The sequence below is a fragment of the Astatotilapia calliptera genome, chromosome 5, assembly GCF_964374335.1.
Source record: "Astatotilapia calliptera chromosome 5, fAstCal68.1, whole genome shotgun sequence".
NCBI classification, from domain to species: Eukaryota; Metazoa; Chordata; class Actinopteri; order Cichliformes; family Cichlidae; genus Astatotilapia; species Astatotilapia calliptera.
The window spans coordinates 35,577,673-35,592,365 of NC_137426.1; the positions used below are offsets into that span (position 1 = coordinate 35,577,673).

At 38.9% G+C, this 14,693-nt stretch overlaps 1 protein-coding gene across 1 annotated transcript in view; it reads left to right on the forward strand.

The window, feature by feature from the left end:
- hdac11 (histone deacetylase 11) overlaps positions 1–9,643 on the forward strand; it is a 46,345-nt gene extending 36,702 nt beyond the window's left edge. The window contains exon 11 of the mRNA XM_026169061.2: positions 8,878–9,643. Within this exon, the coding sequence (XP_026024846.1) occupies positions 8,878–9,120 (243 nt within the window). The 3' untranslated portion in view covers positions 9,121–9,643. The remainder of the gene's footprint in view (positions 1–8,877) is intronic.
- The last annotated feature ends 5,050 nt before the right edge of the window (positions 9,644–14,693 follow it).

A 14,693-nucleotide genomic window follows, 5' to 3' on the forward strand; every position in this document is an offset into this window, starting at 1 on the left:
TCTCTAGATCAGCAAAGAAGCAATGAAGCTCCTTCCGACCTCTATACTTCTCCATCAACACTCTGAAAGTATACATCGCATCTGCAGTGCTCTTCTGATTGTCATTTCTCTTCTAAACCTAACTTCAACTACTCTTTCCAATAGCTTCATGGTATAGCTCATCAGCTTTATCTCTCTGTACCTTCTGCACATAACCCTTGTTCATGAAAATAGCTGCCAGTACAGTTCTTCTACTCCTCGGGCATCCTGTCAGTCTCCACAATCACGTTAAAAAGTCTGATGAAAATGTCCAGTGCCCTCTGTCCTCGACATCTGGATCCACTCTTCATATCTGCCCTCACTTCCTCCTTACTAATACTCTACACTTTGTGATTCACTAACTGTCCTCCATCTGTCCTCCTCTCTCTCATATTTTCTATTTTAATGAGTTTCACAAAGTGCTCTGTCCAACACACTCTCTTCAGTCTTTAGTACATTTTCATCTCTGTCCTTAATCACCCTAACCAACAACATAATTTCTCTGCCTAATACCTTACCTACCCAACTCCTCCTCATCACCTCTGTTCCCTTCACCTACATGTCCTGTAGGACATATGCACTGACAATGTTTAATATCAGCCCTTTGACTTGCAGCCACAAACTCCTGTCTGACACTCTCTTCACCTCCACAACACTGTTCACATTCTCTTCCTTCAAGCTTACTCCTATTTTGTTTTGCCTCTTATCTATAACATAAGCATTGTACAGTCTGATCTTGGGATGAATTTGCTAGGACAACCACTCCTGGGAAAACTGACTGCTGGACTTAAAGGGTTATATAAGTTATATAACCCTTTAAGTCCGTGTCCATGTTAATCGACAGCAACTGGATAGTTGTATATGTCTTTCTTCCTGGGAAATGTGTTAACATACATTTGGATTATCCATATCTGGATGATACTTAACCCTATTAATTCCCATGGAAGCCATAACAATGTACTTTGTTTTTCACACACTGCTTCTGTATTTTGGCTTTATTTTTGTGGTGGTATTTACCTCTTTTTAAAACCAGTTATGTACTGGATATGCGCGCGCGCGCACACACACACACACACACACACACACACACACACTGCTAAAAGCAACAATGGAGGACATTTAAAAACCAGAGAAATCCTATAACATATTACTGTTTTATCTGTTCTGACAATATCCATCCGTTTTTGTCAGCTAATCAAAATAAACCATTTATTGCTGTATCTGACCGAGGATGAATATGATACGGCACACTTCCTTTGGTTATATACGCGTTACTTTTTCCATGGTGTCTCATTCTGTCCTCTCCCTCCAGAGCTGCACATATGCAGTCTGTCTGAGCGACCACACAGTTAACAATTAGCAACATTTAACCAAAAATTGGGCTGCATGTGTTCAGAGAACTAATGTTAGTCTGATACCTTTGATATGTTCTGTTTTTTGTTTGTTTGTTTTTTGTGACTATCCCTACAGTGTCACAGATTCAGCTCCGTATTTTAGCACGGAGTAGGGCTGTGCGATATGACCAAAATCTCATATCCTGATGTAAGACATCTATCGTCCGATAACGATATAAATCACAAAAATTTTACATTTTCTGTAAATTCTGTGAATCTCGGGCAGCTTGACTTGCGTGAAGTGTTTCCAGCTGGGCGTGGTGTACCTTGAGTCAAGTGTTTTAACCGATGCATGAAACCAAGGGCGTAGAGTTGGCATGGACGGAAGGGACATGTCCCCACGAATAATTTGATCTCTTCAAGTAAAGAAAAAAAAAAAAACAGATAGAAAGAAAAAAAAAACGATCTGTCAGCGTCTCATTCACCCAGCGGTGCAGAAAGAGCTAAATTACGTTCTCTACTGGAGTCCTACCTCATGTGACAAATATGGCCAATGTGATTGGCTGTGCCTCTCAGGGAGCTCTGTTTAGTTTTAGCAGCAGCAAGCCTGCGCTGCGAGGACCTGCAAGGAGGAGAGGAGGATGGCAGCAAAAAGGAAGAACCTGGATATAAGAAAGTGTTTTTCAAAGAAACCTGTAAGTCACTTAAAGCCAAGTTCACTCATAAAATGTGTCCGTCACAATAACGTTACAGGCTATGCTAGGCTTTGGCCCACATCAGTCTAAAACTGTATGTAACCACGAATAACGTTTTTTGGAAACTAACTGCACAACATGCAGCACTATTAGTTATCTCAGTCTCAGAGCAGCATTTCTATTTTTGATTGAAAGTGTCAGAGAAAACAGCAGCCTCGAGCAAGCCAGGATATTAGTTTACAGAGGCTGTTAGAATTATATGTCTAACGTTAAAATGTTGGAGACACAATAATTTCATCCTAATGGTAATGATAATTTCATAGGGTTAATTTTTGAGACAAAATATCACAAAGTAGTCATGATTTTGCAAATATTCCACCTCGTAGTGCAGTTTGCACAAATTGTTTTTAAAATGCACTCACACTACAAACATTACTGATGAGTCTAGATCTGCACAAACTGACAGAAACACTGAAGCAGCTACACATTTTAGTCTTATTGTCATGTATGTCCTATTTGTCAGGTGACAGGCGAACCAACACAAAGCTCAGAGATCAATGGTGATACAAGATCACAGGTGAAATTGGCTGATGACCTGTTGGTTCATGACTGTATTTGAAGCACATGTGTGACTGCATGTATTTGGAATGTCTTACTGTTATTTATCAGGTGACAGAGGCAGCTCTGCCGTGTTGTAGCTCGGACAGAGGTGAAGAGGCGAGGTCACGGGTGACTGACTGATGTTTTGGTGCTATAGATTAACGAGAGGAGCAGGCATGTGTTTGGCTCTTTCACATAGTGGACATTGAGTTGTTGTGTGGGACACCAGTAGTCCATGTCTGTTGCTGTAACAGTAGTTCATGTTGAGAATAAAAAATCCCAGCTCACTGAGTTGATAGGAGCAATAGTGCCTAAAATGTTGCATAATTTTGCTGAGAGATCTTTTACTTTGTGGTAATCTTAGACGAGTAGTTTTATGGACAAAAGCCACCAGGTCATTCAGTGTTCCCTTAGTGCTAATGTATAAGAGATGTTGGTGTACTATAACTGAACCAATGTTGTGAAGTCCTTAAAGTCATATTCTTTTATTGTCTTAACTGTATTTGAAGCTATTTTTATTTTTGTATGATACTTGATTTATATGGATTATGGCTGAAGTAAACTAAAGCCTAAAATACTTAGTCATTTGCCTAATAGTAATTTAACATTATATAATTCACTTATAAAACTACGAATTGTAATTTTAAATGGTTTAAAAGCATGTAGAATAGCATATGTAGGCCAGAATATTTCTCCTTTTATCAAGAAGCAAAGACAAAAAGGAAAAAAAAAAGAAACAGGCAGCGTTCGGTGGTTGAATCATCCGTCCCCACCAATGCCTAAACCAAATCTACGCCCTTGCATGAAACGATACATTTTTAGACATAAGTTGTAACGGCCGCCGTTTTCTTTGTATTTGTTACACGGCGTGCTGCGGGGAAAAGCCTGTTCTAACGTTTGAGTCTAAGGTTTATGTTTTAGCACCTGGCGGCTCTTTTTTAATTCTCACCCGTAAATAATCTGCTCTTTCACGTGATTCAGTTTATTTTGAAAAGTCTCAACAGGATCTTGAGCTTTATTGTGAAAGGTTTATGTGGAAAATAAACAAGCGGACATGCGATGGTTTTACCGTTGTTGTTGCTAGGGACAACGCATAAAAACAGGCGCTTGTCCATCTGTAGTGTGGTTATATTAAATATAAGAGAAAGAGAGAACTTTAAGGAATTAATAGAACCACTACAGTGACCATCAAAACCATGAAAAAATATTGCCGTACACAGTTTATTTTGCGACACCACGAAACAAACGATAGCGTAAAATGAAACGATAGACGTTTTTATATCGTCATCTGATATATATTGTTATATCGAACAGCCCTAGCACTGAGGTCATAACATTGAGTTTTACTGAACTATATGTTTTTATATTTAGCCCTGCTTCTAATACTTACCTCACATCCAGGTTTATTACTTTAGCGGTGTGGTCAATGTCCTGTACCCAATATTTATTGTAGTATGTAGTTTATAAACAGGAAGTATAAATACAGTGCAGTCTTGTAAGAACTTCACCACCTATGACTAGGTCAGGGGTCGGCAACCCGCGGCTGAATAAAGAGCATGCGGCTCTTTAGTCTTTATTTTGCGGCTCCGGGTGGTTTGGGAAAATAAGTTAGAAGTATTTAGCTGAAGTGTATTTTATTTGTGTTTAGTTCTTTTTTTAACTTGTAGTTCTAAATTGGAAGATTATTGTGATTTTGAAATATAAAAATAAAATTATATCTTATTATTTTTTCATCACTCAAAATAAGCGTCACACTCGCGGAAGCCGGTTTACCCGCCGAAACGCCGTGCATTTATCGAGACTTTCATCCCCAGGTAGGCCAATTATGGATCTTCGGATCCACATTATGTCAGCAGCTGTTCTCCAGCTGAACTATGTTAAAAACAAACACCGCTCACGCCTCACAGACGACAGCTTACAGTCCTGCGTAAAGATGAAAGCCCCGTTTTGCAGACGCTGTGCGCAGAGGTTCGGGACCATAAGTCTTATTGTAAACATATCACGAGAAACCCGACGATGTTTCCATGAACACGCTTTTCAGCATCTCTTTATTGACCACTTTTCACACGGTTGCTGTACGCATACAGCCGGCTGTAGCTTTTCAGCTCACAGCCCGACACACACCAACACAACAGCAGAGACTTTAAGGCAGCGAGGCGTGATTGCGGGTCCCGCTCAGGTGCGTCCGCAGACCACGCCCCGCCACACACATTAACCAGGTAAAATACATATTTAGGCAGAATTTTGCAAATATCTTTTTTTTTTTTTTAGCAGCATGGAGCTTTTTTTCCAATTACTTTTTAAAAGTCAGGTCAAGGCTCCAAAAGCCCAAAGGAGATATAAGGGTGGCTCACGACAGTTTTTGTTTGCTACATGGATCATTTTAGTTCAGCTTTCCTTTTGTCATATTTCTTTAAGAGTTCAAAATGTGTTAATTACATAAATAAAATGTAATTTTCTCTGTAGCACTTCATGGATCTCATAAGCAACACACTGTAGTTGCTTTTTACTTTTAAAAAGCAGTTAAAAACTTTTCTGTTCAAACAAGCCTTTTGTTGATCTACGCATTTTATATTCTTTACATTATTTACATTTGATCTTTTACATTGTGTATAATGTCTATTGATTGTATTGTTTATTTTAATATTTGTGTACAGCACTTTGTAAGTGCCTGTCTGTGAAAAGCGCTTAATAAATAAACTTTACTTACTTACTTTAGTTGTTCACACAAAGCATAAAGGTAAAAAAAAACCAATATATACAGTGTTATCTTCATTTTAGATTTCAAAAAGTATTTGCAGCTCCCAGTGTTTTCTTTTGTGTGGAAACCGGGTCCAAGTGGCTCTTTGGGTGTTAAAGGTTGCAGACCCCTGGACTAGGCAGTCAGAGGATGATCAAACATTTGTCAGTGCTGGAAAAATGTATAAAGGTAAAGTTGATATGAAAGTTGAAATGTGTCATAGGTATACATGATGAATCGGGCACTGAGTAGGGATAGCTGATTCTGGAAGTGTTTTTAATTACTGTAAAAAGCTTAAATGTATGGAAGTGTGTTTATTGAAATCCCCAAAAGAGAAAACAGTGTCTGGTAATAATGTGACACATACGCTCAGCTCCTGTTGCCATGGAGAAGAGCCTAGGCAGAGAAAAATCTCTGTAGCTGTAGTAAATCTAGACCACATCATTGTTTCAGCTGGGGCCAAATCACTTCACCACAGCTGCTGAATTCATTCCTCACCTTAATCCTATAATAACATGTCTACAAAACATAATCGCTGGGCCTGCCCCAAAACTCATGTTTGTGACATTTGGAAGTTTTCAAATGTTTGCTTCGGTGACAGAGTGGTTCTCTGGAGGTTTATCAGAGCTCAGTGGGAGACATTTCTTTTAATGAGGACGACCTGCAGCTCAAAAGTCAATGCAAAACAGAGAATGAATGAAGCAGTTAAAAGATGTGAGGGTTAAAGCTAATAATCATATTCATCTGGGCGCAGCGTTTCTGTGTATCCCACAGTTTCTTAGAACCAGTTGCATGTAATTGGCAGCTGGATGCTCTATCAGATGATTTTGGGACATTAGAGGACACACAGTGTTAAAAGTCTTTAGGCTCATAATCTTACGTTGTATTATTATGTCTTATTCAGACATTGCTTATCAGACGAACTGTGTAGGTTTCTTTATTAAATAAATAATAATAGCTCTAAACAGCTTTCCTATCCACCACAACTAAGCAAAAGCATGGTTGGGTTTGACACAATTAGGACAACATTCATTGGATACACTACGCAACTTGGAGGTGCAAATTTTTATACAGATTTCAGCCTCAAATATTTAAGTGTTACTTGCTCTCCCACCATCGGTCCTGTACACTGCCAGCCGGGATTATTAGCTGAGACAACCATGACTTGGAGGGAAAACATCAGGATGTGATTAATTTGGGAACAAAAAACAATGAAGATTCAAGTTACTAAGATTTATTAAGGTCACTGAAACCAGTATATAAATTACAAGATGCAAAAACAAAAGGAAAGAAAGAAATTAAATATCTGATGTCATAGAATTTCAACAGCTTTCGTTTGTTTGTTAGACTGATTTTGGTTTAAAATGGGAAACATACAAACTGTCTTATATGTGAGAAAAATGCGCCACTCAGTTCCTTCTCTCAAACAGGGTTTTCATTGAGCCTGGATAGTCAGAAGTGACTCTGAGTATGCACCACATTTCACTGAATCGAGTCTCTACTAAATATGCTTGACTATGCTGGCAGTTTAAGTGAGTGGGGTGAAGACAAGACTCAAGACTGGGCCTAGTCTGCTTTATTTATTTAAAATAACAATTATGTTTTGGTAGACTGAAGCACACATCAAAGAATGAGAGCACGCTGTAGCTGCAGCTGATCACTGAGTATTGTACTTCATTTTGGCAGTCAGCAATTTGAATTCATGTGCTTGATATTCGTTACATAGTGTATTAACTTTCCTAGAACCATTTCATTAGTGTATATCATTAAATGTATGTACAGAGACTTGTATAACTGTAAATCATTTGTTTTCACCACAATCAATTTTAAATGCAGATGGAAGCCTTACTAATTTCCTCTAATTACTGAAATAAAAAACACTGTGTCAAGCATGTTTATTCAGTGCTAACTGGTTCATTATTTCTCCTGTCAGACCAGTATCAAGTGGTGTTTGAATGTGCGTGGGTGTAGACAGCAAGTGATTAATCATTAATTAAAAACACGTTTTGGATAGACTGCATGTATTTGCATTTGTTGGAGCGCTTGCATTAAGTCATATTAGAGTAAATGGGGGGCCCGAGATACAAAACCAGCTGTTAACTGCTGTGCAGCTGTGTGAAGTTGAGCCGTGTAGCCTGAATCTAAGGTTTCACTGAAATGTATTTTGAAGCAAAGTAGTATTAACATGGTTAATAGATGGTTAAACATTAAAGTCATTTGTATGTTTGTCACTTGCACACCAGGATGTCAACAGTTGGCTTTTGAGTCCCACAATTTGAAGTTTTAGCGTTGGTGTTTTGGCTGCTAACATTAGCTAGTTAGCAGATGCATTCATAAATGGTGTGGGTGGCACCAATTAGTCAGTATCTATATAAAGAAGAATTGAATTGAATGTCCAGGTGGGAGGCCAAAACAGGGTTTTACTTTTCTTGTAACACATTGTTACAGAATTTGTTGTTTTGGCATTGGAGACCCCAGCATCTGTTCGCTTCCTTGTGTTCATTTTGCCTTTATGAATTTGCTATCTAACTATTGGAAAAAACCTGTGAAAAAAATGATATGCCCCTGATCCAGGGCCTGTTTAATAGTTTTTGATTTAAGATCTGGGTTTGCTAGTATCTTTTAAGTTAGGCCTTGTGTACTGTAAGGTATTTAATGTTATGGATGAGGTAAATCTGTTTGGTGCAATGCAGATGTTCTTTTGTGTTGAACTATAACATGCCCAGGCCTATGATTCCAGCCCATTCGTGTCTAATATTGAATGAATCTGCACTGCTTTAGTAGCAGGAAAGAAAAATGTGTAACTGGCAGGCTCAGCTGAATCAGGCCACATGGGCTCTTCATGTAACTAATTTATCAGGAAATTTCAAATTGTACTGAGAGCTGGTCAAAATGAGCCAAATTGGAATTTATTACTTACTGTGCAGAGATTTCCAGCCAGTGATCCTGTGAATCCCAGAAAGTAATTGGCGCAAATAAGGTAAATGTGCAGGATGTGTTAGTTGTGGTGGCACGCTCTTGTATGTTGCAGACCTATTTTGTTCATTTAAACTGGTAAATGTCCTTTAAAAAAAAAAAGCAGCGTGCAGCTTAAATAATTATTATTTGAAGTTCTGGCTGAACATGTGTTTCTGCCATGCTTAATAATGTTCCAAATCACTCAGTGTTTTAACAGATGTTCCATAATAAATGACAGTGTTGACACAAACTATTGACTGTTTGAATCCCTCCACAGACATGCATGTGTGCTTCTTCCTCTAGCTGTTCCAGAGCTCAGTAACTCAGTGTAGTGGATTTCATGACTTTGTCCTTGGGTTCAGATCAGGACTCTGGACTAGACATGTCGATGTTATCAGCATGTTCTATCAAATCTTTTATCAATGAGATGCAGAGATGAGAAAAGAAGTCCAGAGAATCCAGAGAAGGTAGTGCTTGAAAGCATAGACAGGCTGCCTCTTCTTCTAACTTTCTTCTCCTTCTTCTCTGCCAGGGCATTATAAAGAGAGATGAGCTCGTGTTCAGGGCTGCGAAGCGTCGGGGGATCCCCGTACTCATGATGACATCCGGAGGATATCAGAAGAAAACAGCCCGCATAATCGCAGACTCCATCCTCAACCTGCACCGGCAAGGTCTAATAGAAGGCAACGCGGCGGAAGGAGAGGGATCGACACCGCTGACGACCCACATGACGCCCACCTCTGGATCGGCAGGGTCAACATCCACAGCTGTCTGAGGAGCCTTAATCCTGGAGCTAACACTAAGATACCTGACTTTAAAGCACTAAGTAACTTTATATTGTGCTGTGATCGTGTGACAGCTGTTGCAACATTCAACACTTGTCTAAACTCAGATTATGTAACAAGAAGTTTGCACATGTACACTTAAATATTCATAAGCTTTGGTAACATTTTCACATTTGTTATGCGCAGGTTGACACGTACTCAAAGGGAATAATCATTCCGAGGGGAAAAGCTGTCTTTAAACAACCGTGTTTTCACAGCTACGACTTTCATATGGCACAAAAGAGCTTTTTAAATGTTTAATCAGTAGGAGAGTTATGGGTTTCATGTGTAATGTGTGATCAGCATTTTGGCTAAAGGTAATCTTTAATCTCAGGAAATGCAAAACTAATAATAGCATATGAAGCATATGCTATATTAAGGCTTGATGTACTTAAATAATATACTTCCAATGTATGTGTAAATAATGTCTCAAGTTATAAATATAAAACATATATAATATAAAAACAAACATAACCGCACATGAAAGTGTAATTATCTTAATCAGAAGTAATCGTTGGGTGAATTTTAACATTGAAAGAAGATCAAATCTATATATATAAGTGACTAGTGTCTTAATTGAGATGAGTTTTGTGCTTTGAATCCAATCTAATATGTACAGTTAATGTTTAAAGTTATTGCAGGTACTAATTGTCCCTGTAATTGGAAAGATTTGAGACACTAAAACTTTTGACTGAGCACTTTAACTGCTGAAACTCACGTCCCCCAACGTTTTAGACTCCTGAAATTCAGTCTGCTTCTTCCAGCATGTCTAGATTTAAGTCTAAAACCCAGAGTGTTCAGTGATTAATGAGAAAGCCTGTACAGCAGGGTTTCCAGTGGCTTTCACTTTTGATTGGTTGTTTATAGTTAGACACAGAGCTTCCCTAATGATGTTTACACATGTCGAAACTTTGTAAAAGGAGCCACAAAAACACTCAGATCAATATGATTAATGCAGCAGCTGAAACAAAATCACCGCTTCCAAACGATACTAAAGACATCGTCTGACACAGACTGAATACAAGCTGTGTGCTGGGGTGTAATGATCACTACGACATTTTACTATCAATCTCTGCCTAAAACATGCACGAACTGAGGTCACAGTGCATCACCAGCCTTTCTGTGAAATACTGGCATTGTCCTTCTTTGCTAATATAAGCTGATATCATATGACAGGGCATAGTGGTGGTCCCACGTGAACCTACACTGCAAAAACCCACCTCCTTAATACTAGATAAATACACTTATTTTTGGTGAAGATTTGCTTAAAACAAGTGAAATTATCTGCCAGTGGGGTAAGTTATTTTTTCTTATTAAGATTTCTTGAAACAAGAACAATATCTAAATTTAAATAAAGCTAAAAAATAAGTCTTTTACACTTATTCCAGGGAACAAATCAGAACATTGAAACTTAAAATAAGCTTTAACCACTTATTCTAGGGAACAATTAGATCGTTAAATCTTAAAATAAGCCTTACACACTTATTCCAGGCAACCAATCATGGCAATTGAAACCTAAAATAAGCTTTAACCACTTGTTCTAAGCAAAATGTTGAGGAAAATAGGCATAAAACACTTATTCTAAGGAACAAATCAAGGCAAATAATCTAAAAAACTAGTACATTAAATCATTTTAAATAAGTCTTCTCATCAGAAATTGATGCTTCTTTCCTGTGTGACAAAAAATAGGAGACAGATGTTTGTTTGTTGTTTGTTTGTTTTTTAAGTTAATTCCCAATTAAACTGTTTTATTGCTAACTACATTGCTGCCTGTATTATTGTTGAAGTCCTAAACGTCACCTTTAAAGTGTTTGTGCTAATAACATCATGTACAGTCAGACAGGCATGGAGAACAGCACTGAGAGGCTTTGAACAGATCACATAGTTCAATTCAACATATAATGCTTTAAGAATGCACAAGCATCTACTTAAAATCTATTTAATTTATCATCTGTGATATTATTATGTACAAGTCCAATGTATTTTGTTCATCTCCCTTAAATAAACAGGCAGCCTTAAAGTATTCATATACAAATACACATATAAATGTGTGAACTATCTCAGTGGCTGATAGTGCTCCACAGGCCTCAGTGTGAGCTTGAAGACATTTATAATGTTTAAGTAGTTTAATGTGCAGGTGCTGAAGATAAACACATTTTGAATGAAAGCTGGGGAACTTTGGTAGCACAGAAACAAGTGGCTATTCTTTGTGACCATATGGATCACTCATATTACCATTATTTCAAATACTCAAAAAAGCTGGGGTCCAGGGTATAATTGGCCGTTTTTGACTACTTTTGATTTGGCCTCTAAATTTTACCTTTAAAAACTTTATCTTGCCAATCTGTTATTTTCTCATTTTGACAAACTGTATCAGCACAATTTATCTAAATACAGACCAAATTTTACAAGTAGAAAGTGATATTTTTGACTGTAAAAACCACAAGCATGTTTAACGAATCGTTTTCATAACTTAAATTGCAAATAGAAATTGTACATTTTTAAAAAGTTATATGGTACTATTTACCTAAAAATGCAGCCAAGGCTCAGACGTTTTTTATATAACCATTTCAAACTATTTACAGAACAATCAGCTGTTCTGCATCAAATAAGAAGGCACAAAAATTATTTATGCAACTCCAAAAATAGTTTGTGTCACTATAACACAGATGAGAACAGCACAGGGATAAACCTGCAGGTCTGACAGCATCTGTGTCACTCAGCGTTTACACTGCAATCTGCCTTTGGTGGCTTTTTTGCAGCAACTGTGACGATCACTAGTAGAACTGACACACAAAACAACAACTACACTACACACTAACTTGAGACTCCAAACACAGTAAACCTCACAAATTTCTCATGTATCAAAACTGTCTCGCTCTCTCTTTCGCTCACTCCTAAAACTTCCCCCTCTTCCCAAACAACCAAATGCCACATGTTGCCATATCATTTTTTTGATTGGTCGACGTGGTACATTTTTCCACCAATAGGGAAGGAGTGTTTTTTTCTTTTTTCACCAATGACTGTTGCTTTTCACTCACAAGCAAAGCGTGTTTGCTAGCGCTCTCCTTAGAAAACGCTGTTTTTTCCGTTTCTTTCCAGAGTAAACGCCACTGTTTTATTAAAAACAAAAAACACCGGTTTTACGTGGCCTACACAATTTAAACACTGGTATATAGTTTGAAGTTCGCACGTTCGACCCAAGTTGAAATGGAGACTCTGGGTCCGTCGACCCCAGAGGTTAACCAGAAAGCCTTAAGTTAGCTAGTTATGTATCAGGCTAATGTTTAAAGCTTTCACTTGAGTAAATTAACTCATATCACTGCTAAGTAATGTTAGCTAAGTTCACAGCATATTCCATAATAGCGCTGCCATACTGCATCACACTCAGTGCATTTCAATCATTTCTCCAGCGAGTTTGATAGCTAGCAAAATAATAATCATAATTTTTTTTAAATAGCATGTGGAACGTACACGTACTGGAAAATTATTTACTAGGACTCACCTATCATGCGACTGGAGAGCGCAAACTCCGCCATTGTTGTTTTCCATCAAACACTCATTAAAACAGCAACCTACAGATACAGTGGGGCAAAAAAGTATTTAGTCAGCCACCGATTGTGCAAGTTCCCCCACTTAAAATGATGACAGAGGTCAGTAATTTGCACCAGAGGTACACTTCAACTGTGAGAGACAGAATGTGAAAAAAAAATCCATGAATTCACATGGTAGGATTTGTAAAGAATTTATTCGTAAATTAGGGTGGAAAATAAGTATTTGGTCACCTCAAACAAGGAAAATCTCTGGCTCTCACAGACCTGTAACGTCTTCTGTAAGAAGCTTTTCTGTCCCCCACTCGTTACCTGTATGAATGGCACCTGTTTGAACTCATCATCTGTATAAAAGACACCTGTCCACAGCCTCAAACAGTCAGACTCCAAACTCCGCCATGGCCAAGACCAAAGAGCTTTCGAAGGACACCAGGAAAAGTATTGTAGACCTGCACCAGACTGGGAAGAGTGAATCTACAATAGGCAAGCAGCTTGGTGTGAAAAAATCAACTGTGGGAGCAATCATCAGAAAATGGAAGACATACAAGACCACTGATAATCTCCCTCGATCTGGGGCTCCACGCAAGATCTCATCCCGTGGGGTCAAAATGATCATGAGAACGGTGAGCAAAGATCCCAGAACCACACGGGGGGACCTGGTGAATGACCTGCAGAGAGCTGGGACCAAAGTAACAAAGGTCACCATCAGTAACACACTACAACGGCAGGGAATCAAATCCCGCAGTGCCAGACGTGTTCCGCTGCTGAAGCCAGTGCATGTCCAGGCCCGTCTGAAGTTTGCCAGAGAGCACATGGATGATACAGCAGAGGATTGGGAGAATGTCATGTGGTCAGATGAAACCAAAGTAGAACTTTTTGGTATAAACTCAACTCGTCGTGTTTGGAGGAAGAAGAATACTGAGTTGCATCCCAAGAACACCATACCTACTGTGAAGCATGGGGGTGGAAACATCATGCTATGGGGCTGTTTTTCTGCCAAGGGGACAGGACGACTGATCCGTGTTAAGGACAGAATGAATGGGGCCATGTATCGTGAGATTTTGAGCCAAAACCTCCTTCCATCAGTGAGAACTTTGAAGATGAAACGAGGCTGGGTCTTCCAACATGACAATGATCCAAAACACACCGCCCGGGCAACAAAGGAGTGGCTCCGTAAGAAGCATTTGAAAGTCCTGGAGTGGCCTAGCCAGTCTCCAGACCTCAACCCCATAGAAAATCTGTGGCGGGAGTTGAAAGTCCGTGTTGCTCGGCGACAGCCCCAAAACATCACTGCTCTCGAGAAGATCTGCATGGAGGAATGGGCCAAAATACCAGCTGCTGTGTGTGCAAACCTGGTAAAGACCTATAGTAAACGTTTGACCTCTGTTATTGCCAACAAAGGTTATGTTACAAAGTATTGAGTTGTATTTTTGTTATTGACCAAATACTTATTTTCCACCCTAATTTACGAATAAATTCTTTACAAATCCTACCATGTGGATTCATGGATTTTTCTTTCACATTCTGTCTCTCACAGTTGAAGTGTACCTCTGGTGCAAATTACTGACCTCTGTCATCATTTTAGGTGGGGGAACTTGCACAATCGGTGGCTGACTAAATACTTTTTTGCCCCACTGTACGTTAGCGCACTCATCCCCGACTGTCCGAGGGAGGGGCGGGGTCACACGTTGAAACAGACAGAGATCGAGATCTCGCAAAACAAACTCGGGATCTTGCAAAACTTTTGCAAGATCTCGCAAAACAAACTCGGTATCTCGCAAAACAAACTCACAAAAGTTGAATTCCAACAATGGCGGCAGCTACTTAGTTGTAATATTACTCTTTCTGGATCATAAAATACACTTTTAAGATATTTTGAGGCGTGAATGTAGTTGTGTAAATGTCAGATATCTGCTCGGTTTACAAGACATCACATATTTGCAAAAGTGCTCCGATGTTTTCGGAGATCTGAC